General features: G+C 39.4%; 2 protein-coding genes across 2 annotated transcripts in view; both read right to left on the minus strand.

Moving 5' to 3' along the window:
• The window catches only part of LOC141285172 (nesprin-2), a 95,432-nt gene that overhangs the window by 65,625 nt on the left and 1,885 nt on the right, over positions 1–27,922 (minus strand). The gene's annotated exons all lie outside the window — the stretch shown is intronic.
• On the minus strand, positions 581–26,977 carry LOC141284672 (cytochrome P450 2M1-like). Its single transcript, XM_073817663.1, has 9 exons — positions 26,697–26,977; positions 25,290–25,452; positions 25,055–25,204; positions 24,618–24,778; positions 7,007–7,183; positions 6,697–6,838; positions 6,434–6,621; positions 6,207–6,348; positions 581–861 (listed from the first exon to the last, which is right to left on the minus strand). Exons 1-9 carry the CDS (start codon positions 26,886–26,888, stop codon positions 677–679), a joined length of 1,500 nt encoding a protein of 499 aa, XP_073673764.1. The 5' UTR covers positions 26,889–26,977; the 3' UTR covers positions 581–676.

Raw genomic sequence — 27,922 nt, forward strand, 5'->3', positions numbered from 1 at the left:
ACAAATATTCCAATACTTTCTGAAAATAAAATTTGAGAATTAACTGCACAATTACTAGAAATGTGAACCTTGGATATTATACAATTTGCATACCTACAAATTGGTGGAAAAAGACATTTTTCAAGATGATTCCAACTCTGACTTTGAACCAATTCTGTAAAATGGCCCATATAAAATGTAAACTTCTTTTTACAGCTTTTTTCCTCATTGCACTATTCTGCATCTTGTGTTTTTAAACGATAATATAGACTAATTTCTGTGTGAATGGCACCTAAGTGTGACGAAAAAAGGAAAGCACTGCTGACTTAAATGTTAAAGAGTTGTTAAAAGTGCAAATTATATTGTTTAACTTATAAAAAAGTAGTTTATGTCCTTCAAAACATTCCACAGACCTAATAAGCTTCCACATTAGGACACCTGATATTGTGTATCAGATCCATGTGCACTGCAAAAAGTGGGTTAACCGGCTAGACTCCTCGAGGACCGGAACACGTATGCTTAATATCATAATATATATGTTGTATTGCCAAAAACACACACACACACACACACACACACACACACACACACACACACACACTTGTGCAATAGTATCTAATTTATTGCCATTAAAACATCAAACTGAAATGAGAATATGTTGAATGTTTCTTTCTTCTTAATTTTGTGTCACGTTCCTCTATTTCCTGGGAATGGCATAGCACTCATATATGCGGGGTATGCGACCAAAGCTGCTATTTTTAGGTGTTGTGTCAAGCTCCTCTGGAGGTACAATGGCGTTGAAGGTGAATTGCTGAAGGAGGAAAGTGAAGAAGATGAAGATTTCGATGCGAGCCAGAGCCTCACCAAGACACGCACGCTTGCCTGTCAAGAGAGCAGACAGTCAGTTTAAAAATCTTTTGCAGAACCTTTTCTCCATGTATCAAGCATTTTTTGGTCTATAACTTTTTTTTTTCCTTTACAGGAATGAGTGATTTAACATAGTTATTTTTGTCCCGGTATGATTAAACCCGGGAGAAACATAATCCCACGGCGGAAACAAGCCTCCTTGTTTTTATTTTTTTAGTCTCCCTGGTGAAAAAAACAGCTAAAACCAGCTTAGGCTGGTTGGCAGGCTGGTTTTAGAGGGGTTTTGGACACTTTTCCAGCCTGGCCAGGCTGGTCTTAGCTGGTCAAGCTGGAAAACCACCAATTCTAGCTTAAACCAGCTAATACCAGCCAACCAGCCTAGGCTGGCTTTAGCTGTTTTTTCAGCAGGGCTACTATGTACAATTAGGGCTGTGCGATGTATATCGTTTAAGATAACATTGTAATTGTTGTTTAAACGATATGCGTTTGACATTATCGAGTATATCACAAAAAAAAAAAAACACAAAAAGTGCACGCATACACACTGACATGTACGTTAAACTACTGCGCATGCGCATTTAGAGTTCACGATTTCACCTCTTTATTAAAATAGATTTAGAAGTCTACCAAAATTTAAGATAAGGTGGCAAATGTGACTTTTTATACATGTCTTTTATATTTATATGATCTGATATAGTTAATATCACATGAACTTGGTTGTAGCAGCATTGCAAATGTGATTTTATAAGTCTCATAAACAATAAGCTCATATTAATTAACTTACTTTAGACAGAAAAGTTCCTGCTTTTGGTCTATTTTGTCGACGAAAATCGTTTCAAACAAAGCCACGGCAGAACTGTTTTGCATCTCTGAGGAAAACACGATCGTTTCGTTACTGAATCAATCAGCCGTTCAAACGAATCGGTTGAATGACTCAATGACTCACTCACGCAGTGATTCGCCACCACCTTCTGGCGATTTTAGGTTTATATTTAAAGTATATTTTCCCTTTTTTCCCCCAAAATCATTTCAAATTTCAGCATTCAAGGTTTTTTGTGTTTTGTTTAGGGGTGGGCATAGATTAATTTTTTTAATCTAGATTAATCTAGATTAAATTTTGGAATTAATCTAGATTAATCTAGATTAAAATGGCTAATTTGAATTCTGCTGAAGGCATTCAGAATATGTGTGCTACCCAAATAATGATTTAAAGTCTTTGAGAATGGATCATAAAGCTCATAAAGCTGTTCTATGATAATTTGTTGATGAAAATAAATTATGTTCAATTAGATGTACTTGTGTTTACTAACTAACTAACAATGAAATTATTTTTTCTCCCTATTAGATTGTGTTTTTTTTAACGTCAACACCTACCCAGCCCATTACATGTTACACCGTACTTTTATTTTGACAGGTTGCCATGAAGTTTCTGTGTATACAGTATGATATGATGCTAGTTTTCTCAAATGAAACGGTAAAAGTGACACTCACAGCAGTTTGGGAGATTGAGTTTATCTGTTCATGTGAGATGAAAATGCCAAAAATTACCGGGAGCGTCACGTGTGTTTCAGTATGCGTGTAGTAAAAGCTCGTCTCTGCAATGCATACATACAGCTAGGCAAACGGAACATATCGGATTCATATTAAAACGGTCTTTTTGCATTTCAGTTTTCACATACACTAGTCCATATCGCGATTTGAATTCAGTGACTTGTTCTTATCTTGCCTGTGTAAATGCATCAAAATGCCACTTTGCATAAAGATGCTGTGCCACCTTTGCATCGCAAACACATTTATATTGTCATAGTGTTCTACTTATTAGAATTTATAGATTAAATTAAAACACATTTGACACAAAAAATGAGGCATATATTTAATTAGGTAAAAAAATGTCCTGAGTTAAAGGTAAAAATCAATTTAATCTATTGGAAAAATTAATTCCTGTTACTCCAGCAAACTAACCATCGCAGAGAAAATGAAGAATATTAAAAGCTTTGGGAGCCTGCCGTTCACGGCAGTCCTAAACCTGCCAAAGTACCAGCACATTAACATGCTTATCAAAATATTGTCTTATTATCGTATTATCAAAATTCCAGAAAATACTGACCCCTATATGTGACCCTAGACCACAAAACCAATCATAAGGGTCTATTTTTGAAATGAAGATGTATATATCTTATGTAAGGGATAATGTACAGGCAGCCGGTAGTTATCGCAGAAATAAGCCCTGACAGTGTGATCAGGACCCGACGCGAAGCGGACATCACATGTAATTTAATCATGTGATGTCAAAGCAGAATTTTTATCATCATTACTCATGATCCAGTCACATTAACCTTCAGAAATCATTCTAATATTTTGATTCTAGAATTATTTTGGTTTTCTTTGATGAACTGAAAATTAAACAATTGATCTGATATAGAAATCTATTGTAATATTATGTCTCTATCCTCAATTTTGAGCAATGTAAAGCATCCTTGCTAAATAAAAGTTTTGGAAAGGATGTTTTTTTGTTTACAAATGCTTTTTATTTCAAGTAAATGCTCATCTTTGGATCTTACTATTCATCAAAGAATCCTGAGAAGAAGAAAAAAGACATAATCTACTGCTTATTGATAATAATGTTTCTTGAATAGCATATTAGAATGATTTCTATGAGATCAAGTGACACTGATGGAGTAATGATGCTGAGAATTTAGCTTTGATCACAGGAATAAATTACATTTTAAAATACTTTAAATGATATTAAATATTCTTTTAAATAATACTAATATTATTAAGCAGAAGGAATTTATTTAATAAAAAATATTTAAAAAAAAAAACATACTGTTCAAAAACTTTTGACTCGTAGTGTATTTTTTTCAGATACTGAAAATATAAATAAACATACAAATGTCAGGGTATGTTTAAATCCCTAGACCCCAGAAGGTTAAAGACTCAAAAAGTTTTTGTACAAAAGCATGCATATTTTGCACTGCACGTGCAAGGGAAACCTTTTTTGACTAAACCACTTGATCTCTTATTTTGGTGGTTAACTAGTTCTGTGAAAACAGGTTTACAGATGTGTAACAGGTTTACATTTGTGCAGTGGAAATGGGTAGAAGACTTTGAGAATGGAACCTGCAACAGACACCATGTCAGTGGTGAAGGGATATAAAAGCAGTCGCATTAAAATTCTTTACGCAGGAAATACCATAAATGAAATGTATTTATTATTTTAAGCCAAAATGTTTCTTCAAATTCTGATAAAAACAACAGCCTTGTGCATTTAGCATGGTTGTGCTTCGGGTGATCCCTGAAAGAGTCCCAGCTCTGTTTCCTTTCTGATGCTGTCCCCTCCTCTCCCACTTTTGTGCTTTCTGTACTGTCCTGCATAAACAAAAAACACCAAAAATAAAATTTCATAAAATAACAACCTTGACACTGTTGAATATCTTAAGTTAACTGAAAACACTTGATACGAAACAGATCTTGTACAATACAGTCTTTTTTTACTTTACAGTCCAATAACAGTGGAGTTGGAAACTAAGTGCACAACACTTCATTAAACACATTTTGATGTATTCAGATTAAAGTTTAAAACAACATGGCTTAAATCACAATTCTAACTAGTGTATATAGTGAAACAAGTAAAATCATATTGAGTACATTTATATTAAATAAACCTATAACAAAAGATCAATGAATCTCTACCAGAAATGACAGTGCAAAGATGAACAATTCTTTACCAAACTGCCAATAAACTGGATCCTTAATGACTCTACAAGGGGAAAGAATAAATGGTTTACTGATATTTTCTTAAAAAGCTGTTTTTAGTTTTATACCATTCCTTTAAACAATCTTAATTCATTTAAATTATAAAGACATTTGCCGTTATATGATATACAGAAAAGAAACAAAGTATGTCATCTTTAGGACTGTTATTATAGGATTAAAATGTAAACACACCTGCAGTAATGCATGGCATTTATATCGAAAAATGTGAATGTCTAAAAGACAGACATTAACAAATACTAGCAACACACAACAGCAGATATATCTACGACCAGATGAGCTAATATTGCTAGCGCGCTAAATGTGATTAGCGTCTAACTTTTGCCGTCTGTAATTATAAAGCAGAACACACAAAAACACACTCAAGTATTTAACTTCTGCAGGTTACATGTCCTTTACCAATTTGTAAACTCTTGTACTATTTTTGAAAGGTAATAATAAATACTTATTGTCTTACCTGATTTAGCCAGTGCTGTATGTTTTCAGGGACTCGCAAATCACGTATATTTCCTCTGTGTTGCCGGTTTTTGTTCTCCGTTGAGATCTCACAATTCAAATTCGCTCAAAATAAAAATTTAACAGGAAAATATAAAATAATTCGGGACCAACCGAATAATTTCGGTGAGCAGCAGCTCTCGCACAGTCTATGCAGTTTACAGCCTCACTAGAAAATGCGGTAACGGTCAAACTTTTTTAAATTACGAAGGCCCGCGCACTGCGCGCAGTTTCACCTGTCAGTTTCCTGAATGACAGCCAGATGAACCAATCATGATCAAAGCAGTAAGGCAAAACAACCAATAGGAATTGTTTCAGCATGTGGTAAATACAAAATGTATTTGGTTTATTGTTGGTGATGATAATTATATTTTAACATATACACTTTTATACATTTCTTTGTATGCTGAAGACATGATCTTATAAAAAAAATGTTGATTTATAAGTTAACCTTGTTAATTATTTGTATTAATAATATTATAATTTTAAACACTTGCTTTTGAAGGTATATATAACCGTTTAGCATTCAAAGGTCTTTTTTTAAAAGTTGATTTACCGTTGAAAAAACAACCGACCTAATTTCAACCAAATTTCAACGTTGAATTTCGTTCATGTGTTGACTAATCTTCAACCATTTAGCATTCAACGTTACATCAACGTTGTTTCACTGTTGAAACAACAACTGACCTTATTTCAACCAAATTTCAACGTTGAAGGTCAGTCATGTGCCGGCTGGGAGTAGTACCGGCTATGCGTTATTACTTTGGAGCGGTGATTATTTGAAAAGAACGAACCTGCAAATGTCTCAACTGACCAATCAGAAGCATTCAAAAGAGCCGTGTAATAAGAATAAATAAGCTTTCCATTAATGTATGGTTTGTTAGGATAGGACAATATTTGGTTGAGATATGACTATTTGAAAATCTGGAATCTGAGGGTGCAAAAAAATTCAATTATTGAGAAAATCACCCTCAAATTGTTCAAATGAAGTTTTTAGCAATGCATATTTCTAATCAAAATTTACATTTTGATATATTTACAGTAGAAAATTTACAAAATATCTTCATGGTTCTAAATACATCTAAACTCACCTATGCCAAATACAACAAATGCATCGTTTTTTTTAAATTGGCCATCTGCATCCAGGAAGTTCTCTGGATCAAAGCAATTTGGGTTCTTCCACCGTTTCGGGTCTATAAGCACAGAGGATAGCAGTGGGAAAACCATGACCCCCTAGAAAAAAAAATTTAAACTACAAATAGAAAGACATTTGAAGAGTTAATGAATAAAAATAAATGTAAATGCACAAGAAGAATACCTTGGGAATGACATAACCATTGTATTCAGTGTCACACATCATCTTGTGCGGGACAGCAATGGGGGCGAGATCCATATGGCGTTGAATCTCATGGATTACAGCATCCGTATACGGCAGCTTCTGTCTGTCCTCTACTAAAGGCCAGCGGTCCTGTCCTACAACCTCATCAATTTCCCGCTGAACACACTCTGTATATAACAAGGGAGAGTAAAAACAGACAGGATTGAAGTTGATGTTTAGGGAAAGAATTTGTTTGATCTCACCTTGAACGTCTGGGTGCTTCATCATCAGAAGCAAAGCATGTCTGATGGTGGATGAAGTGGTTTCTGTGCCGGCACTGAACATGTTCCATACTACAGAAACCAGGTTGTCCAAATGATATTCTGTGTCAGGTTTGTCTTTCTCCTGCAAAAGAGAATGAAAGTGAATATGAAAATGAATATTAAACATAATAAAAAAGGCTGTAATCTGGAATTGTTTTTAATTGACATCATGTCATAGTTTCACCACCAGAGGGTGTAAGTGACTGTATTGAGGGCCATGGCTATATGAACATTTCTTTGAATTATTTACCTCTTTCATTTTTAACACAAAGGCCTCAATAAAGTCCTGTGGGCTCGAGAGATCCAAAATATTCATCCGAACCTGTGCCTCACGCTTGCAATACTCCCTGGCCTCTTCTAGGTCTTTAAACAGTTGATGATGTTTACCAGGAAAGAGACTGACTAACCTAGGGAATATATTATAGATCTGACAAGAAAATAAAGGTCCATCAAGGTAAGGCTCAGAATAAATTTAAATATATATATATATATATATATATACACACACACACACACACACACACACACACACACACACACACACACACACACACATATATACACTACCATTCAAAATTTTTTTTTTTTTGAAGTCTCTTCTGCTCACCAAGCCTGCATTTTTTTATCCAAAGTAAAGCAAAACAGTACAATTATTTGACTATTTAAAATAAGTTCTTTTTGAATATATTTTAAAATGTAATTTATTGTTGTGATCAAAGCTAAATTTTCAGCATCATTACTCCAGTCTTTAGTGTCATATGGTCCTTTAGAGATCAGTCTAATACAGTAAGCTGATTTGCTGTTCAAGAAACATTTATTTTTAATATCAATAATTAAAACAGTTAAGTATTTTTCAGGAAAGATCAGGATTTATCTGGAATAAAAAGCTTTTGTAACATTATACAGGATACCATTTAAAAGCTTGGAGTCAGTATATTTTTTGGGGGGGGGGGGGTTATAGAAACTAATAATTTTATTTAGCAAGGATGCTTTAAATTGATCAAACATTATGATAAAGATATTTATAATGTTACAAAAAACTTCTGAACTTCTTATTCATCAAAGAAACCTGAAAAAAAAATTCTACACAGTTGTTTTCAACATAATAATAATAATAATCATCATGATAATCATCATAATAAATATAGCAATTATTAATAGTATATAATTAATAGCAAATACAGCAATTATGGGGCCAAGCATTCCAAAGGTAAAATGAGGAGCTATGGACGGTATGGAACATCAGACCAACTGCAACAATGAGTAAAAGGAAGCCAATTTAAGATGATTTTAGTTCAAATGACAGAAAAATAATGTAGAAGACCTAATAATATGATTTAACGGCTTGTTACGTTTGACCAACAGATGGCGCTGTTATCATATCGATGTAGTGTGTTTAGTATGAGGTGACAAACACACACAAAGTTTAGTGTCTTTATGTCAAAGCTTAGCAAAGATAAAGCCTCAGTCATTTTGGCATCAAGCCTAAAATTTGTAAAGGCACTGTACGAAAACAGTTTCATCTATCAACATGAAATCCATAACTTTTTGTCAGCACAGTGTGAAGATGATCTGACTCAATTTTGGTGAAAATCAGATGAACGGTCTAGGACGAGTTCGAAAAAGTAAGTTTTCAACATGAATCAAAATGGCAGACAGGAAGTTTGGCCAACTGTGGCATAATTAGTATCTATGTTGTCGACATGACCCAAGGAATATTTTGAGATCACTCATTACAATACAATAAGCTAATGCTATCTATAGTTATTAGCATTTTTGGAAATTTTATAATTAATAGTAAATAAATGGTTCATTACTCTTGACCAATAGGTGGCGCTGCTACCTCACACTGATGTGGTGCTATCAGTGTGAGGTGATAATGCCACATACAAAATTTGGTGCAAATATCTCAAAGCTTTGCAGAGATACAGCTTCAGATGCACTTTGGCATTTTTCAGCAAATTCGTTTAAGCGTTAAATGAAAACGGTTTTAAATATCGACACAAAATCCATATCATTTTTTAATCAGCATGGTCTGAAGATGATCTGAGTCAAATTTGGTGAAAATCAGACTAACGGTCTAGGGGGAGTTCGGAAAAGTCGGTTTTCTACATTAACCAAAGTGGCGGACAGGAAGTGCCAATTTTGGCATAACTCGTATCAGTGTTCTCATCCTGACCCAAGGAATATTTTGAGATCAAAAAACTTTCATAACAATTAGGCTTTTTTCACATAAGTTATTAGCATTTTTCTAAATTTCCTTTTAACTTTTGACCACAAGGTGGCACTGCCACCAAACTTTTTAAGTACTGTCAGGGCATGGTGCCGAAAACACATACCGAGTTTCGTAACGATAAGTCAATGCATTCGTAAAATATAGCATTTTATGACAAAATTCAAAATGGCTGATGCCCAAAATTGCTTGTATAGGAAAATTGGATATGGTTGGACTCGGCATTCTCCCCCGAATCTAACGAGACCCGTCACGATTTTTCGCCAAACCACTGAGAAGTTATAAGCAAAAATAGCCATTTTTCATATCTTCTGACCACTAGGTGGCACTGTGCCAAAACACTGCAGGTCATGCTTGTTATAACACACACCAAGTTTGGTCTCAATAATACGCCAAACTGTTGCGGAGATATAGCCTCAAATCCATTTTTGAGTGCTTTTCGTAGAATTTGTTTGCATATAATTTGAGAACGGTTTGACAGAAAATATTGAATTCCATAAAAGCATGATCTGAAGATGATCTGAGCCAATTTTGGTGAAAATCAGACAAACTGTCTAGGACAAGTTCCAAAAAGTAGTTTTTTTTTTTTTTTCAAAAATTAAGTATAGAAAAAAACTAAACCTTGCGTTTTTTGAATTTTTTGGTTCATTCGACTCAGCATGAGCCAAGAATTTTGCTTTTGTGCCTTACGGTTAAAAGGTTATTAGTGTAACAGATGTTATATTTATTAATTAATTTCACTCAAAATCTCCCTTTGTTATTATCATTTGTTATATTTCTTTCATTATTTTGCATTCTGGAATTTCATTTATACTTCAAATATTGATTTCTATTAATTGAGATGTCATATTTCTACGGTTACACGGTCATTTTTCAGTTTTGTTTAATACGGTGCGTGGCCCCTTTAAGATTCTTTGCGATGTTCTTTCATGTTCCGGTTCTGGTTGCTCTCCTTCAGTTCGCGGTAAATGCGCCTGAAGAGAGGTGGGTTGTACTGACGCTCTGTCAGAAAAGTTTGAAATGAGTTTTTTTTAATGTAGTATAACATGTAATTTGTTCTGAAATGCACTTTAATCGTATTCAAACATGTATGAAGTTTGTGTGAATTATGTTATGAGTTAAAGCATGTATTGTTGGAGCGAATTCATGAATGTAAGCATGAGTGTGCAAGCTCTGTTGGCTAAAATAATGCCTTTTGCTAACAGGCTGATTGAGAGAAGGCCAGACTCGAGCTTGCAGTGATTTTTTTTCATTTTTATTCATACAGGTATGTTCACTTTCATGTTTCTGTTTATATTGTTTTTAATTTGTGTAAAATGCTTTATTTTTTTTTTGAAATGTTAAACAATATTGAGTTGTTTATTTGAGAAACTCAAATATGTGAAATGAGAAAAATGTTGTTCAGTTCGCGGTAAATGCGCCTGAAGAGAGGCTGATTGAGAGAAGGCCAGACTCGAGCTTGCAGTGATTTTTTTTCATTTTTATTCATACAGAATTAAAATCCGGCCTGTGAAATTTCTGTTGTCCGGTCTCCTTCAATGTCAACACACACAACGCAGAGTTCCAATAGAGACCGGTCACATTGGTGCCGTGACTTTTGTTTGATGCAAGTCATTGTGGATCCTCATCGATCAACGTCAGCTTGGTCGCCGGGGTTTGCTGCATTCTGGAACGTCCAAATTCTGCCTGTATTTGTGCCAAAGGAAACACAGGTTGGACATTAGACTGTATATAATTCAAAAAAGGTTGAAACTTCATATTTACAGAAAAAAAAAAAAGACTTAGAAAACGTTTCATTTGAAAAAGAAGAATTTTTGTTTAATAATCTGATTTGTGTATTACTTTTAGGTGTGTACACATGTGAACAGTTTTTTTTCTGTGGTCATTATCTGTTTTAATTTATTTTTGTTGATCTGTGAAACTCAAGATGTCACAAAATAGTGAGAAGACAAGTTACTCCTCTAATGATGGGTTTGAATTGGGTTTTGCTAGGGGGCGTATATTTGGTGAACTTGAACAGACACCACTCAGAAGGACAGTTAATATTGGCTCTCCTGATTTCTGTTCTACCCGTAATCCCGGTAGAGTACATACTACTGAATCAGAAAAGTGCGAAGGTGCTGCTTCAGACAGCCGAGAACACAGTAATGCCGATTTGAGTAGTTTAATCACACAGCTTGCTCAACAAATAGGGCAGTCAATATCTGATCAGCTGAAGAAAAGCAGTGATAAAAAAGAGTGTCCTGACATTCAAACGCAGAGCATAGGGACCAGCCAGGTTCTCATGGGGTCACCTTCTCTTAATTTGACCGGCATGAAGTTTGTGATGAAGCCTGATGTTAAGGCGCCTCCCTGTTTCAGAGGGGATGGATCTGACAAATTATCAGTACACGAATGGGAAGAACTCATGGATGTTTATATGAGAAAGAAAGGTGTTCCTTTAGCCGATCAAGCGGATGAGATCATGTCGAACTTAATGGGAAGAGCCAAAGATGTAATCAAGATAGCACTACGCAGCAATCCATCGCTGAAGCCTAAAACAAACCCAAGAATTGTCACAGACATACTCAAACAACACTTCAGTGAATTGACATATTCATCTATGCCGCTTGCTGACTTTTATGGCACTTTACCTGTAGCAGGAGAGAATGCAATGGAATATTGGATTCGGCTTAACAAAGCTGTTGATGTTGCTGACGAGGGTTTGAGAAGGCAGGGTAGAAGTATTGAAGATCCTACTCGTGAGGTGACACAAATGTTTGTTAAACATTGCCCTGACCAGTCTCTGTCTGCTATCTTGAGGTTCAAGTCTGCTGATAGGTGGACAGCGGCTGAAATACAAGAACGTCTTGATGAGTATCAAGCTGAGAAAAGAGCACAAATGAAGGTGCAGTCTAATCGTTCTGCCTTTGCGAAGCCTGTTGCTGCTAATGCCCAAATGTTGAATTTGGATGATGGAACACCTGGAAACGAGCTGAAAGTTTCAACAGGTCGCAGTGAGTTGCCAGTTACACCATCAGGTCAGACAGGTGACAGCTGCACTCAGTCTCTTATCAGTTTGCTCGATCGTGTGCTGAAACAAAGCATGCAAACCCCCTCTGTACCTGTAGATTCATTTAGGCATGGGAATGTGAGCAGGAAGTTTTGCAAAGTGTGCAGAGGCATGGACCACTCTACAGTTGCACATTGTAGGAGAGACGGTTTATGCTTGTTTTGTTTCGAACATGGACACAGGAAAAGAGAGTGCCCGAAGTGGAGTAGTCATGACAGCCTAGAGGCATACAACTCTCCACGAGGAGCTGGTCCTTTAAACCATTAGACCCACATTTGGAGAGGGGATGTGTGGGTGATGATCAAACCCTCATAAGTGATCTGGAGCTGCAGTATGAGAATGTATGCCATACAGCACTTGATGGTACTTGCGTGATATACGCACAAAATATGCAGACAATAAAGACTTTTGATGAGCTTTTCTATACTTCTGTGATTTTAAATGGCCAGTTCCACATGAGAGGAATGCTTGACACTGGCTCCATGTCTTGTACCCTCAGTGAGATAGCTGAACAAAAGTTGTTAGCTGAAAATGTTGTCTTGGACAAAAAATCACTACCTGAGAATATCATTCTTGTCGGTGTTGGGGGTAGGACCGCACAGCCAAAATGTTTGTACGAAGTTAGTATGAAAGTGTATGGCATCAGCTGTCAAGTTCCAGTTCTCGTTGTTCCAGGACAACATGATGATTTAATTCTTGGCTCCAACTTGATTAAACATGTTGTGAACAGAATGAAGAACACAGATGAGTATTGGGAATTCATATCGCAACGTGCTACACAGTTATCACCGGACGGTGAACACTTTTTGGATGTTATGTCTAATCTCACACGCTGGCGACATGATGAGATCCCTAGCAAAATCGGAACAGTTAAGCTCCATCATGCTGTCACTCTTGCTGCTAACCAAGAGCATTTAGTTTGGGGAAGACTGCCCAGCAGCACTCCATTGTCCCTTGGGAGCACCATTCTCGTTGAACCCACTGCTTCCAAGACTATGCCAAGAAACATCATGGTAGCTCGTGTGATAACATCTATGTGGGGTGATAGGTGGGTACCTATGAAGATAACCAATTTGTCTGACCAACCTGTCACGTTAAGAAAGAATCGGAAATTGGCAGATGTTTCACCTTGTCTGGCTGTGGAAGATTTCCCAGTTTTCCAGGGCACTGGAAAGCTAAAGGAAGGTAGTTCAGAGGTGGAAGTTGCCCCAAATTGTGCTTCAGATTTGAGATTGCAAGATGTTGGGTTAAGCGAAATTGACATCAGTCACTGCAAAGTTACTGAAGCATCCAAAGAGAAACTTGTGCAGTTGTTGGTGAATTACAATGATGTGTTCTCTAAACATCCCTTAGACTGTGGTGAGGCTAAGGAATTTGAACATCGCATCCGACTTACAGATGAGAGGCCATTCCGGTTGCCATATCGGAGGATCCCTCCTGCTCACTACCAGAAGTTGCGCGAGGTGTTAACTGAAATGGAGGAGCAAGAGATAATAAGAAAATCTGTAAGCGAATATGCATCGCCATTAGTACTTGTGTGGAAAAAGGATGGAAGCCTCCGCATTTGTACAGACTTCAGGTGGCTTAATGCGAGAACACTCAAAGATGCTCACCCACTCCCCCATCAGTCAGACTGCCTTGCTGCTTTAGGAGGTAACAATTTCTTCAGCACTTTGGACTTAACCTCTGGATTCTATAATCTGCCTATGCATGAACAAGACAAAAAATACACTGCTTTCATTACTCCTATGGGACTACATGAGTATAACCGCATGCCACAAGGCTTGTGCAACAGTCCAGCTTCATTCATGCGGATGATGCTTAGCATTTTTGGAGATATGAACTTTACCAGCTTACTGTGCTATTTGGACGATTTACTTGTGTTTGCGCCCACAGAACAAGAGGCCTTGAGCAGGCTTGAAATGGTTTTTCAGCGGCTTAGGTTACATCATTTGAAACTGAGTCCCAAAAAGTGTCATTTCTTGCGTGATTCAGTTAAGTTCTTGGGTCATACTATTTCTGGCCATGGAGTTTCCGTGGACTTCACGAAGGTGGATGTTATATCCAAAATGTCCAAAATGCAACTTATGGAGGAAGATGGTTGCACTCCATCAGCACGAAGAATCAAGTCATTTTTAGGAATGATTTTCTATTATCAACACTTTATTCCTAATTGTTCTTCAATTGCCAAGCCTCTCTTTGCTCTGACTGCGGGTCAGAAGAGACGGAGTAAAGCGAAAATTAGGAAGCCTGTGGGCACGTTTAGGAAGTTGAATCCAAATGATTGGACAGAAGAATGTGATATTGCTTTCAATACACTCAAGGAGAGGTTGCTGAACTGTGCTGTGCTTGCGCATCCTGATTTCTCCAGGCCTTTGATTCTTTCAATTGACGCGTCTCTGGATGGCTTAGGTGCTGTGCTATCCCAAGTTCCGGCAGGGGAAGAAATAGCTCGGCCAATTGCCTTCGCCAGTAAGACCCTAACCGTGTCACAGAAGAAGTACCCTGCACACAGGCTCGAGTTTTTGGCTTTGAAGTGGAGTGTGTGCGAAAAGTTCAGTCACTGGCTCAAGGGGCACACCTTCACAGTTTGGACTGACAACAATCCACTTACGCACATTATGACTAAGCCGAAACTCGATGCCTGTGAACAAAGGTGGGTTTCAAAATTAGCCCCTTATTCTTTTGACATAAAACATATTGCAGGAGTCAAGAACATTGTGGCTGATGCCTTAAGCAGAGATCCATTTGCAAGATCAATTAGTCATAGGCTCATGAATGAGAGTTACAACCGCTTACTTACCGAAGCTGATGCTGTAGGAGAAGAAGGGATACAGGATGTGTTTCGTCTGAAGGTTGATTGCCACAAGATAAGTGATCAGGTGGGATGTCAATCGAGCTGTCATGTGCAGTCATGTGATCCAGTTGCCGTCAAGACACTTTGCCATGTCCAAGATGACTGGGAAATGGCGACAGTGACACGAGCAGTTCAGCTGGTGCAGTCAGTTCAGCAGATTGCAGACATAAGCCATGGTGAACAACCTCTGCCTATGTTCTCTCATGACGAGTTGGAAAGAAGTCAAGAGCTCGACCTTACCATTTCCAAGGTTCTCCCTTTCGTGCTTCGTAAAAGACGCCCTTCAAGAAGAGAGAGGGAAAAACTCGACTATAGAGCTTTAGCCCTTGTCAAGCAATGGGATCACTTAAAAGTGTGTGATGGGATTCTGTACAGGGTGACTAAGGAACCTATAAGCAGACAAAAAAGACATCAGTATGTTCTGCCTCAGAGCATGGTAGAAAAAGCTTTACATGGCCTTCACGATCTTGCTGGTCACCAAGGACAGGCTAGAACAGTTCACTTGGCAAGACAGCGCTTCTTCTGGCCCAAGATGGAGCGTGAGATCAGAGAATATGTGAAGTGTTGCAGGCGGTGCATTCTGGCAAAAACACCTGAGCCAGCTGCTCGAGCTCCACTCGAAAGTATTCAGACTTCTGCACCTATGGAGTTGGTTTGTCTTGACTTTTGGAGTGCAGAAGATAACAAACAGCGTTCAGTTGATGTGTTGGTCCTGACGGATCATTTTACTAAACTTGCACACGCCTTTCCTTGCATCAATCAGACGGCTAAGCAAGTTGCTCGGAAGATATGGGACCATGTGTTCTGTGTGTATGGGTTTCCTGAGCGGATCCATACGGATCAAGGAACAAATTTTGAGAGTGAGCTCATTGCTGAACTGCTTGCACTTTCTGGGGTCTCCAAATCTCGTACAACGGCCTATCATCCTATGGGAAATGGCATCACAGAGCGGTTCAACCGAACATTAGGAAGTATGCTTCGCTCCTTGCCTCTGAGATCTAAGGATAAGTGGCCACAACAAATTCAGACTCTGACCTTCGCTTACAACTCAACAATACATGAGACGACAGGTTACGCACCTTTCCAACTCATGTTTGGCCGTGTCCCACGATTACCTGTGGACATAATGTTCAAGCAAGTATCAAAGGATCCAGTGATTGTTGATTATAGCAGTTATGTCGCCACTTTAATGTCTCATCTTCACGAAGCAGCTGAAATTGCTCAAAAACATGCTGTACAAGAACAGAGGAAACAGACCAAGATGTATAACCGCAAGATCAAGGGAGTACATTTGAACAATGGAGATAGAGTGCTCATTGCCAATAAAGGAGAAAGAGGAAAAAGGAAGTTGGCAGATAGATGGGAACCTACTGTGTACACCATTGTGGATAATGAACCCCAGACACACATATACAAAGTGAAGGATGACAAAGGACACATTAAAGTGGTACATCGAAACATGCTCTTAGATATCAGTTTCTTACCGGTGACATGTCCTGAGGATGACACATGTGGATCAACGGTTGCCGATTGCTCGAACGATTCTGAGTGTGAGAGCCAATCAACAAATTCCACTGATTCCTTGGAGGATGAAGATCTTGAAAACGAAGCGCATTCATTAGTATTGAGTGAAGATGTTTCAAAGAGTTCAGAAAGTTTTGATGTACAAATGGAACAGGATACAGAGGAAAGTGATGATACTTACTGTGTTAATTCTGGTCAAGACAGCCAAAACCGGATGCTCCCTGAAAAAACATTGAGCACAGGAACTTCTAATTGTGACAATGTAATGGCAACATTCGACTTTACTAATTCAGGTATTGTTAACTCCGACTTACCTGTACGTGATGATGTGTCAATGCCAGGTCCTGAACAAGCGCAAGGCACTATTACAACACGGGCTGGTAGAGTGGTAAAACAAGTCAACCGTCTGATTGAGACCATGGCTCAAAAGCCATTTAAAATGCCAAGTTTGTCAAACAGGTTCCAGAAAAAGTCACAGTCCCTTTTAAGCCTATTCTAATATCCGTGATTGGGTAGGAAGTTTATTTTCTATTCCTTTTTGGGATAAATTTTCATTGCCATGTGATATGAGAATAATGTGAATGAGGATTTGTTGCAAAGGTTAAGTGTGGTATGGTGTATTTGGCAACATACTTTACTAAGAGGTTTTGAGGCCTGATCACCCTCAAATTTCTCTGTATCTGTCAAGACAGATAGCTTTTATTGCTGTAACTGTGAAATTTTTGCATTGTGATTCTTTAGTAAGTCCTCTTTATGCACATGCATAATTTTGGTGAAATTAGGGGAGGTGAATGTAACAGATGTTATATTTATTAATTAATTTCACTCAAAATCTCCCTTTGTTATTATCATTTGTTATATTTCTTTCATTATTTTGCATTCTGGAATTTCATTTATACTTCAAATATTGATTTCTATTAATTGAGATGTCATATTTCTACGGTTACACGGTCATTTTTCAGTTTTGTTTAATACGGTGCGTGGCCCCTTTAAGATTCTTTGCGATGTTCTTTCATGTTCCGGTTCTGGTTGCTCTCCTTCAGTTCGCGGTAAATGCGCCTGAAGAGAGGTGGGTTGTACTGACGCTCTGTCAGAAAAGTTTGAAATGAGTTTTTTTTAATGTAGTATAACATGTAATTTGTTCTGAAATGCACTTTAATCGTATTCAAACATGTATGAAGTTTGTGTGAATTATGTTATGAGTTAAAGCATGTATTGTTGGAGCGAATTCATGAATGTAAGCATGAGTGTGCAAGCTCTGTTGGCTAAAATAATGCCTTTTGCTAACAGGCTGATTGAGAGAAGGCCAGACTCGAGCTTGCAGTGATTTTTTTTCATTTTTATTCATACAGGTATGTTCACTTTCATGTTTCTGTTTATATTGTTTTTAATTTGTGTAAAATGCTTTATTTTTTTTTTTGAAATGTTAAACAATATTGAGTTGTTTATTTGAGAAACTCAAATATGTGAAATGAGAAAAATGTTGTTCAGTTCGCGGTAAATGCGCCTGAAGAGAGGCTGATTGAGAGAAGGCCAGACTCGAGCTTGCAGTGATTTTTTTTCATTTTTATTCATACAGAATTAAAATCCGGCCTGTGAAATTTCTGTTGTCCGGTCTCCTTCAATGTCAACACACACAACGCAGAGTTCCAATAGAGACCGGTCACATTAGCAAAAAGAAAAGTAAAACTTTGGACAAGTTATACAAGCGATTCTATAGGCTGTACTTTGGATCAAATAAATGCAGGCTTGGTGAGCAGAAGAAACTTCCTTAAAAATCATTAAAAATCTTAAGGCGGCCGTACACGGTGCGAATTCGGACAGTCGGAAGACCGTATGGTCACGCACACGTCACGAGTGACTTTTTTTACGGAGGCAGTGGTACACGGCACGATTTTAAAACCTGCCGATCACATTCTGAGAGGAAGGCTGTGTATAATATACTCTGTATGTACTGTTCAATAAAACTGCTCTCTGTCTATCTCATAACTGCATATAAAAAATATGAGCTGTGATACTTTGCTGCACATGCAGGAACCGTCTGATCACCATTGCGTGTGTACACTCGTTGCAAACTTGACAAAACTTCACCTCTACAGCAGTGCTAACAAGCATTAAATTAAAGACATTGGAACTGCAATGCTACAGCACTGTACATTGTAATGTATGTTTTAACCTAGCATTATGCACGTCGAGGGGGCTAGTTGGCCACCACTATAGCTAGCAATAGCTGTAGCAAACAATAGGTGATCGATCACCGATCGATACCTCATACAGCGCTCGCTGTTCTTGCCAAAGTTCAGCGAGGTTATCCTCTTTCTCAATAGTCCAAGTCACCGTGTGGCGCTGTCATGTTCATCTTCTTCTGTGGTTTTCTTTAGCTTCTGATTAGTCATTTGCAGTTTGCTCAACAAATCAGCTCGTTCAACAGCACACGTCACGTCTTCAATCCGACAGCTCCCGAAGTTTTTTGACATGTTTAAAAATGATCGTGAGGTCGTGAAGTGCTCATAAGGCACTCTGCTCGTCTCGTAAGTTGTCATACACCATACGAGCCCCGACCATACGAGAAGAGACGATTCCCTCCGATAAAGCCTGGGATACACTGTGCGATATTATCAATCGTTGCTCTTGGCTCTAGCTCAAACTGCACGACAGAATCGCAGGGTGTAAAAGTTCGCAGCTCACGATTTATGTTCTCACACTGTACGACCCGATGCTCTTATGCGATCTTACCGCTCACACTGTGCGTCCAATATCGCACGTCGGACTTGAAACAGAAGAAGAAGAACAACAAAAACACGGTAGTAGGATGCTGACAAGGAATGATGAGGGTCACCAGAGCAAAAAGCGCTCGATCTCGTGCCTTTCCGTGAGTTCTGTAAGCGCATGGACTTTTTTTATCTTTTTTTTTTATGATGTTATTTGTATCTGAAGAATGTTCTTTTTTTATTATTTTTTTTTTTTATTGAACTTTTGAAATAACAGAACATGTTGCTTCCTTCTAGTGATGGGTCGTTCTTGAACGATTCGCTCATTTTGAACGAATCTTTAATGTGACTCGGGACAAACGAGTCGTCTCGGGGAGTGATTCGTTCAGTCGCGCATGCGCAACATCCTATTACTGGAATTAGTTCACCTGTTTTTAGAGTCGTTAGGCGAGGTGAGCGAACCATAGACTAAAGTAGACATAGACTTAAATCTAAGCCCTAGCCCGGCCCTGGTCCGAGACGCACAGGCTGTAGCCCGGCCCGTGTCCGACAGCTTATCAAAAATTTTGGCCCGAGTCCGACCCGAAGCCCGTCTTTTTTTCCGCCAAACAGCTTATACTGTTACAGCCATTAAAATAGACCAGATTTCGTATTTAATAGAAAGTTTATGTTTTTTCGTTTCGGTTTTTTATCAGAACAATTTAGAGAAAAGTTTGGAGTTTTTTGTTTGTTTGTTTGTTTGTTTTTTAAATGTAAGTTAGTTTTTTAAGTGACATCGATATCCAAGCGGTATGTGGTCCACAGTGAGTTTACTCAATTTAACCATATATCAAATCAACACTTGACTAGTCTACAATGCAATTCACAGATATAAAACAAACATCAATATAGCAAAATGTTAGATTTAAAGTTTATTATCACCATCTCAGAACAAAGGCATTTCAAACAGGGCAGGCAGTTCTGCTGCGCAAAACCGGAACATACAAAGTCGCAGTGGTAAAGTAAACGAATATTGAACAAATATATAAAGAATAAATAATAATATAGAAAACTTAAAAAACACAACTTTACCACGTGGCTGAAAATCTCTCTGCGGTATGTGAGCACAGTGGAGCGGCAACAATTTCCCCCGCACTCCTTGCATTTAATAATCCAGCTCCACTCCTCTCTCACTGATGTCAGAAACACCGCTCCGCGTCAAAAAACAAAAACAAAAAAAACAAAAAACAAATTAAGTATGTTTGAAATGTAACAGTCCTGTTCATAAAATATAATAAAATAAAATAACAGGAGAGTTTCAAACATAGTGTGCAATATTTGTTCCGACCACAGCTAATAATTGTCAGCATTAAAAGAGTATTGCTGCTTTATCCAGTGCAAAGTTTGTAATGAAAATAATACGTTTTCGTCAGTTATTTTACCTACAGATCACATTATTTCTGATTTGAGTGATCCATCTCTATCAAGCTAAACAGCGGTGGTGGAGCGCTCTTGAAGAGAGTGAAAACCATGACGCTCCGACTTTTAAAAAAATCCGCTCCTTCCTCCATTCAAAATCACACCGCTCCACTCCGCGCTCCGCTCATACTCTGCTATGCGCGAGAAATCACTGGCGCTTCCGGGGACGCACGCATGAAATCATGAAATCACGCCCGATATATGTGCAAGTTATGACGTGAAAATTGGCCCGAAGCCCGGCCCTAGGGGCAAAAAAAAAAAATTCGGGCCCCGACGGGCTCGGACTCAAATGCAGGGCTCTAGACTAAAGACCCAGGCAAACAATGATTTAATATTTTCTGTTTCTTATAGCATTATAGTTTTGTTTTGTTTTGTTTTGTTTGAAGTGTGATTAACGTTTGTGTCAGCAGTAGATGTGTTAGGGAGGTTAAAGGCTAACATTTGAATTATATTTATTGTTAAAATGAACGAAATTACTCGAAAAAAGATTCGTTCATTTTGCTGAACGAGACTCAAAGGTCCGAGTCGGTAAAATGATCCGAACTTCCCATCACTACTTCCTTCACTTTCACTTTCGTGTTTGCACAGGCGCAGTGCCAGAGTTTTGGGGTAATCAGGTCGTAGACGCTCGTAGCATTGCTTCAACGGTGCGATACACTCACGAGGGCCGACCAGAATTTCAAACCAGTTTGATTTTCATCCGACCATACGATTGTCGATCGTGAGAGGGTAATCGCTTCTCGTTACCCTGTGTATACTACACGATGTGAGACGCACGAGTCAGCTGAAAATCGGCCCGATCCAAGAAATTCTCGCACGAGTGAAAAATCGTGGCAAAAAGGGTCAAAAATCGTACAGTGTATGCCCGGCTTAACCACAAAAATCGCATGCGAGCTCGTACGACCTCAAAAATCGCACCGTGTACGCCCGCCTTTACTGTTCAAAAACTGTTGACTGGGATGCATATAGCATGCACATGTGTACACTGTAACGAATTGCTGTAAAAATTACAGCAATATTTTAAAGCAGCAGGTTGTATTTCTTATAATACAGCATATTGCTGTAAACCGCAATGCATTATGGGGTGATGCGGTGGTTTGATGCAAACATACAGCTTATTGCTGTAAAATTTCAAATATAAAGAGGCGGGATTATCTTCAACGGTCAACATTCGGGAGCAGCAAGAAGAACCATTCACAGCTGTGGTAAGTGACTTATTTCTGTTTTATTTTTCACATTTCATAACTGTAGTGGTATATTAAGGTGTCATAAACATTCGCGGTAACCGCAGATTAACGAATCCTCCGTCCGCGGAGCGCAAGAGAGACTTCGGCACCGTGGTCGAGGGAGGACTTTACACATTCCCCGGCCTTATATCGGCTATAGGCGTAACATCTCTGGGTTCCTACGTTAAGAATTACAAGCTTCATTGACAAAAGTTATGATTCACGGCGACGTCGTGCTGATCAGCACATTTTTCGTGATTATTTTATGTAAAACAAATTTGCACAGGCAGGCATCTGTTAACACGGGCGCCGAAATAAACGTAACGTAAGCAGTGAGATGTGCTAGGACCTTTCATAACTTGCTAATTCGCTTATTGTTTGAATGTAACTGTCACGATGTAGGCAGGAACACACGAACAACGACGTAGTAAAAGACGAATATTTAATAAATCCAACGGAATACGAGCAGACACAGGAACAGCAGGGTAAGACATCCATATAACATCAAAGACCGACAAGAGTACAGGGGAAAACACACACCTTAAATAGACAGACTAATTACAACCACAGGTGCAGACAATGACGGCGAAACCAAAAACACTCAGAACAGCGGGGGAGAATGGGAGAAACCAACAAGAAAGTCCGGGGGTGTGACATTACCTCCCCCTCCCGGAAGGCACGTCCTCGTGCCGACAAAAGGAAACAGTACAAAGTCTTAGGAGGGGGCTTAGGTGGAGGACGGACTCCCGGGAGGAGGGCACAAGATGGAGTCCAGGGTGGTGACGAAGGGAGGAGCCAAGGAGGTGACAGGAAGGGGCTGGAGCAGGAGGAGCCAGGTGGGACCCAGAACGCAGCCAAGATGTATTCCCACGGTGGAGCCGATGGAGGGAGGAGCCATGGTGGAGGAAGGGCTGACGACTCCAAGGGGCCGACCGACGGAGGCGGAGCAGGTGGTGGGAGAGCCCGAGGCGGAGACGGAAAGCCGATGATCTTGGGTGACACCGCGGATCCGGAGGGCCAAGGCGGAACCCAAGGCTCTGGCGACCAAGGCGGAGATGGAGATCCGGAGATCCGCGGCGGAGCCGGAGCGACAGAGGACCGAGGCTGTGCCCGCGGGAGGGAGGAGGTCCACAGAGCCGGTGGGACGGCGCGACGAGGCACAGCCGGAGGAGTAGAGTCCAGAGGCGAAGGTGGGGCGACGACTGACCAGGGCGGAGCCGGAGGGACGATGGTGCCCGGTGGAGCGACGGGCGATGGCGGAGACGAGGGAGCAGAGAGCCGGGGTGGAGCCGCAGGGTCCGAGGGCCGAGGCGGAGTCCAGGACTCTGAGGCTGGAGGCGATGGTGAGGGATCCTCCAGCCATGACACCGATGGAGACTGGCAGACCCGCGCCGAACCCACCGCACAGATGGTGGGCTGAGGGTGAGCAAGGGGACAGACAGCAGACAACGGGGATTCAGGTAGGCTGGGCGGAACCAGCGGAGATTCAGGACTAGGCAGAAAAGGGAGGGTGGGTGGGAAATCCAGGCAGATAGGTATTTCCATGACACAGTCAATAACATCCCCATAATCTTGTTCCAGCTCACCCTCAGTGATAGTGCAGTGGGCGGGGCTCTCTACCGCCCTCTCTTGCTCCACGAAGCACTCCACCGTCGCAGATGTAATGGTCGGCTCACGCACCTGATCAGCAGTTTTGCCCCCGTCGGCACTCCATACTGCTGTCGCTCCGGGCTCTGGCTTTCCGTCTCTGATGGGCTCATAATCTGCGGGTCGGGGTGGCTGGCTGGGCTCTGGGTCTGGAGTGGCACTGACGAGATTCTCCTTGGAACAGGCGGGGAACTCGGGTCTTTTTCTCGCCAGTGTCCACTCCACAAACGCGGCAAAATCCGCTCGAGGGCCGTCCTCGGACGACGGCGCTCTCATGACGCGTTGAGGCTAGCGTCGTAGAACGCACAGAGCGCGTCGTCCGGGTAGCTGGTGGTGTTTGCTACAAGCTGGAACATGATCGTAAAACCCTCGAGCGGTAAATCCCCCTGCTTCAGCCGGAGGAGGATGAATTCTGGTTGGAGGAAGGGATCCATGGGGGAAACACACTACGGAAACAAAAAGACTGAAAAACAGAACGAAAAACAAAACAGGGTGGAATACGCAAAAAAAAACTGTTTCGGTCGGTCTTTCTGTCACGATGTAGGCAGGAACACACGAACAACGACGTAGTAAAAGACGAATATTTAATAAATCCAACGGAATACAAGCAGACACAGGAACAGCAGGGTAAGATATCCATATAACATCAAAGACCAACAAGAGTACAGGGGAAAACACACACCTTAAATAGACAGACTAATTACAACCACAGGTGCAGACAATGACGGCGAAACCAAAAACACTCAGAACAGCGGGGGAGAATGGGAGAAACCAACAAGAAAGTCCGGGGGTGTGACAGTAACGTTAATGCTTTTTTTGCTAACTTTTATTTAAAGAAATAGTTAATCCAGCCTATCTTCCTGTCTGGCCTGTTCGCAGCATATTACATAATCACAGGGTTGGCAACCCTGCTGCCAGTATTTTACTGTAAAATTTACAGCAAAGTTTTTTACAGTGTATATATGTAAAAATATATTGTTTTTTTTATTATTTAGCAAGAATGTATTAAATTGATCAAAAGTATATTAAAACTATATTAATTGACATACATCTTGTGTATTAATAATAATCAACAACGTTATTTTGACTATATTTTTTATCAAATACATAAAACTTTTGAATGGTAATGCATTAAAAAAAATGAGTACAATACCTGTCCAAGAGGGCTACTGAGAATAGCAAAGTAATCATTTACAGTCCGAAGGAGAGACTTAAATTGTGGATCCTCAAATTCAAACCTATGCCCAAAAACAATGCTGCAGATCACATTGTTTACAGCATTAAACAGCATGTCTGCAGGGCTGAATGCAGAGCCTTTAAAAAGAAAAAGAACAGCAAAGAGCACAAGTTTCTTGAACATGCTGTAAAAACTCACACCATGTTCTGCAACATGAGATGTGGCTTAATCAGCCAATTCACTTAAACAGAATGGAACAACTTGTTCAACAAGTTTTCATTGTAATAATGCAACCACTGTATGTTTGATTTTAGTGTTTTACTGATGCATCCTGCTTTAGATCTCTGTAGTTTGTCTGCCGTTTGTTTAATCTGATCTGATCTAAATAAATGATCATATAAATCTGATTCTACCTTTACACTTTTTAAACATTTCCACAAGATTCTCAGCCTCCTCTTGGACTCGTTCCTCAATGCTCCTGCGGCCCATTCCGAAGTTCTTCAGTGTCGCAAGAGAGAACTTGCGCATCTCCTTCCATCGGTGTCCACTGGTGGCCAGAACACCTGCACACAAAGACAATATCTTCTTAAATTTAAAGATAAAACTCAAAATATAGCATGTTAAACATCAGGCATCAAGCGAACTCACCATATCCATAAGTGGACTTCATCATCAGAGGATAGATTGCCCTGCCACTGAATTCTTCACCAAGACCAATCATAGTCTCCTTCAGGGCTTGATATCCAGAAATGATCACCACAGGAGTGTTCGCCAACCAGATGGTGACAACAGAGCCATATGTCTTACTCAGCTAAGACAAAAAGAGTTTTATAGGTGTTTATATGGGACATTTCAATGTTCAATGTGAATTATTAAAATGAAATGAACTTCAAATCATCTCAGAAATTGGTGACTAACAACCAGATGCCAGTGTTTCCTGTCATAGCTATGCAAAGATTTGATTTCAAAAACAGAATCACAGCTATTGATTAAACCATATCTTCTTATGATTTTAATTAAATTATTATAATCTTAATTCAAGTGATGAAGGATTTTGAATATCTGACAGTAATTAGAGTTGAGTGCTACTGTAAGGTTAACCCTGTCTGGTTTAAGAATTTAAAATTAGTTAACAGTTTAGAAAAAATTAGAAAAGTAATTAAATGTAATCATTAACATTACTTTCATAAAGTAACTGAAAGAGTTACACTATTTATTATATTTTAAACAGGGTAACTTGTAATCTGTAACCTATTACATTTCCAAAGTAACCTTCCCAACACTGTTAACAATCTGAACATATCATTCTGCTTAAATACAGTCATAAGCAATGTTCGTAGTGCAGAAGTTCAGATAGTACTCTTTATGCAAAGATAATATATCACAGTATGCTTAAAAGTGGTATTGCTTAAAGTTATTAGGCTAATAGTGAAAAAGTAAAGTAAAAACAAATCATCTTTGAGAAACAGCAATACTGAAAACGTCTGTTAGCACTTCGAAGGTAACTGCATTGTAAAACTTCTCAAGGGAGTTCAGAAATCCCTGAATGGTGACTCTCACCTAGTAACGACAGGGCAGTGATATAATAATATCATTAAAAAAAAAAAAAAAACACGTAGGTCTATAAATTATTTGCAGTCTAAACCCAGTCAAAATGCTTTAACTCAGCAGTTCTCAACTCTGGCCCTCGAGGTCCATTTTCCTGCAGAGCTTAGCTCCAACCCTAATCACACCTGAACAGCTAATCAAGTTCTTCAGCATTACTAGACAGGCAGGTAAGTTTGATCAAGGTTGGAGGTAAACTCTGCAGGAAAGTGGACCTCGAGGGCCAGAGTTAAGAACCTCTGCTTTAAATTCTTCAAAGCCTATGATACACACACACACACACACACACACACACACACACACACACACACACACACACACAATCGGATCGTTATTGGTTAACTATCTGCACAGGCAATACGCAGACTTACATAATTGAATTAAAGTATTTAAAGTTAAGGTAGTACTATAAGTATCGACACTATAGGTAATAATACTATTTAATATTACCTCTAGGTAAAACTTGCAGGCTTCCTTCATATTAAATTGAAACAAATTTCCCAGCAGTGGATTAGGCGCAGGTCCTGGAGGTAGCCGGTCAAACCTGCTCTGCTTTCCTCGAATCTTCCACAGCAGTAACAGAGCCAAGACAGCCATGACAACAGACACTACATTCGTCTCAAGTGCCAACAATATATCCATGCTTCAGCTTTCACGAAACTATTTTAACTAAACCGATCCTAAGCAACCGAAAAATGAAGTTTGGGTCCAGGTTGATGACATAATGAGGTCTATGCAAAACATTGGGCGGTTTAAATTGGAAGGTGTTTATCTCCAAACTCCAACCTTTCTTCGACGCAGCAAATCAGGTAAGACAATCAAATAACCGCGCCCCTCCGCTGCATCGCCCACACAACAACTAATAAAGTTTACTGGGAGAAACCGAGGACTTGTTATGTGATGTGACAATCATGGTAGTAGAACATTAAAGCAACTATTCTTTTTAGTTTTGAGATATCTATGTTATGTATTATATTTCGCTGTTGAAAAGCGCTTATAATACATTACATTTTATAATGTAGAACTTTTTAGTCATGCATCATATATAAAATTTTCTCACATCTTTCAGACAATTAGTGTCATAGCCTATATATCAGGGGTGGCAAACTGCGGTCCTGAAGAGCCGCAGCCCTGCAGAGTTCATCTCCAATCCTAATTAAAACTCACCTGGCTGTAGCTTTCTAGTAACCCTTCAGACCTTGATTAGCTTGTTCAGGTGTGTTTGATTAGGGTTAAAGCTAAACCTTGCAGGGCTGCGGGCGGCTCTCCAGGACCGACGTTCGCCACCCCTGCTATATTTAGAGAGAGAGAGATACAGTCAAGGCCGAAATGATTCATACCCCTGGCAAATTCCGACTTAAAGTTTTGTTTGACGAAAAATGACACAGGCTTCTCCCAAAATATAATAAGACGATGTACAAGAGGCATCATTGTGGAAAAAATTATTAGCTACTCATCTTTTATTTACATTTGAACAAAAAGTGGCATGTCCAAAATTATTAATATCCTTCTCAATAATCAATCGAAAAGCCTTTTTTTTGGCTATTACTGCAATCAGACGCTTCCTATAATTGCTGACCAGCTTTTTGCATGTCTCCATTGGTATTTTTGCTCATTTATCTTCATGAGCTCCAACTCTTTCGGGTTGGAGGCAGAGCCAGCCGAGCGCTGAAGTG

This window comes from Garra rufa, chromosome 14, assembly GCF_049309525.1.
Source record: "Garra rufa chromosome 14, GarRuf1.0, whole genome shotgun sequence".
Classification (NCBI taxonomy): Eukaryota; Metazoa; Chordata; class Actinopteri; order Cypriniformes; family Cyprinidae; genus Garra; species Garra rufa.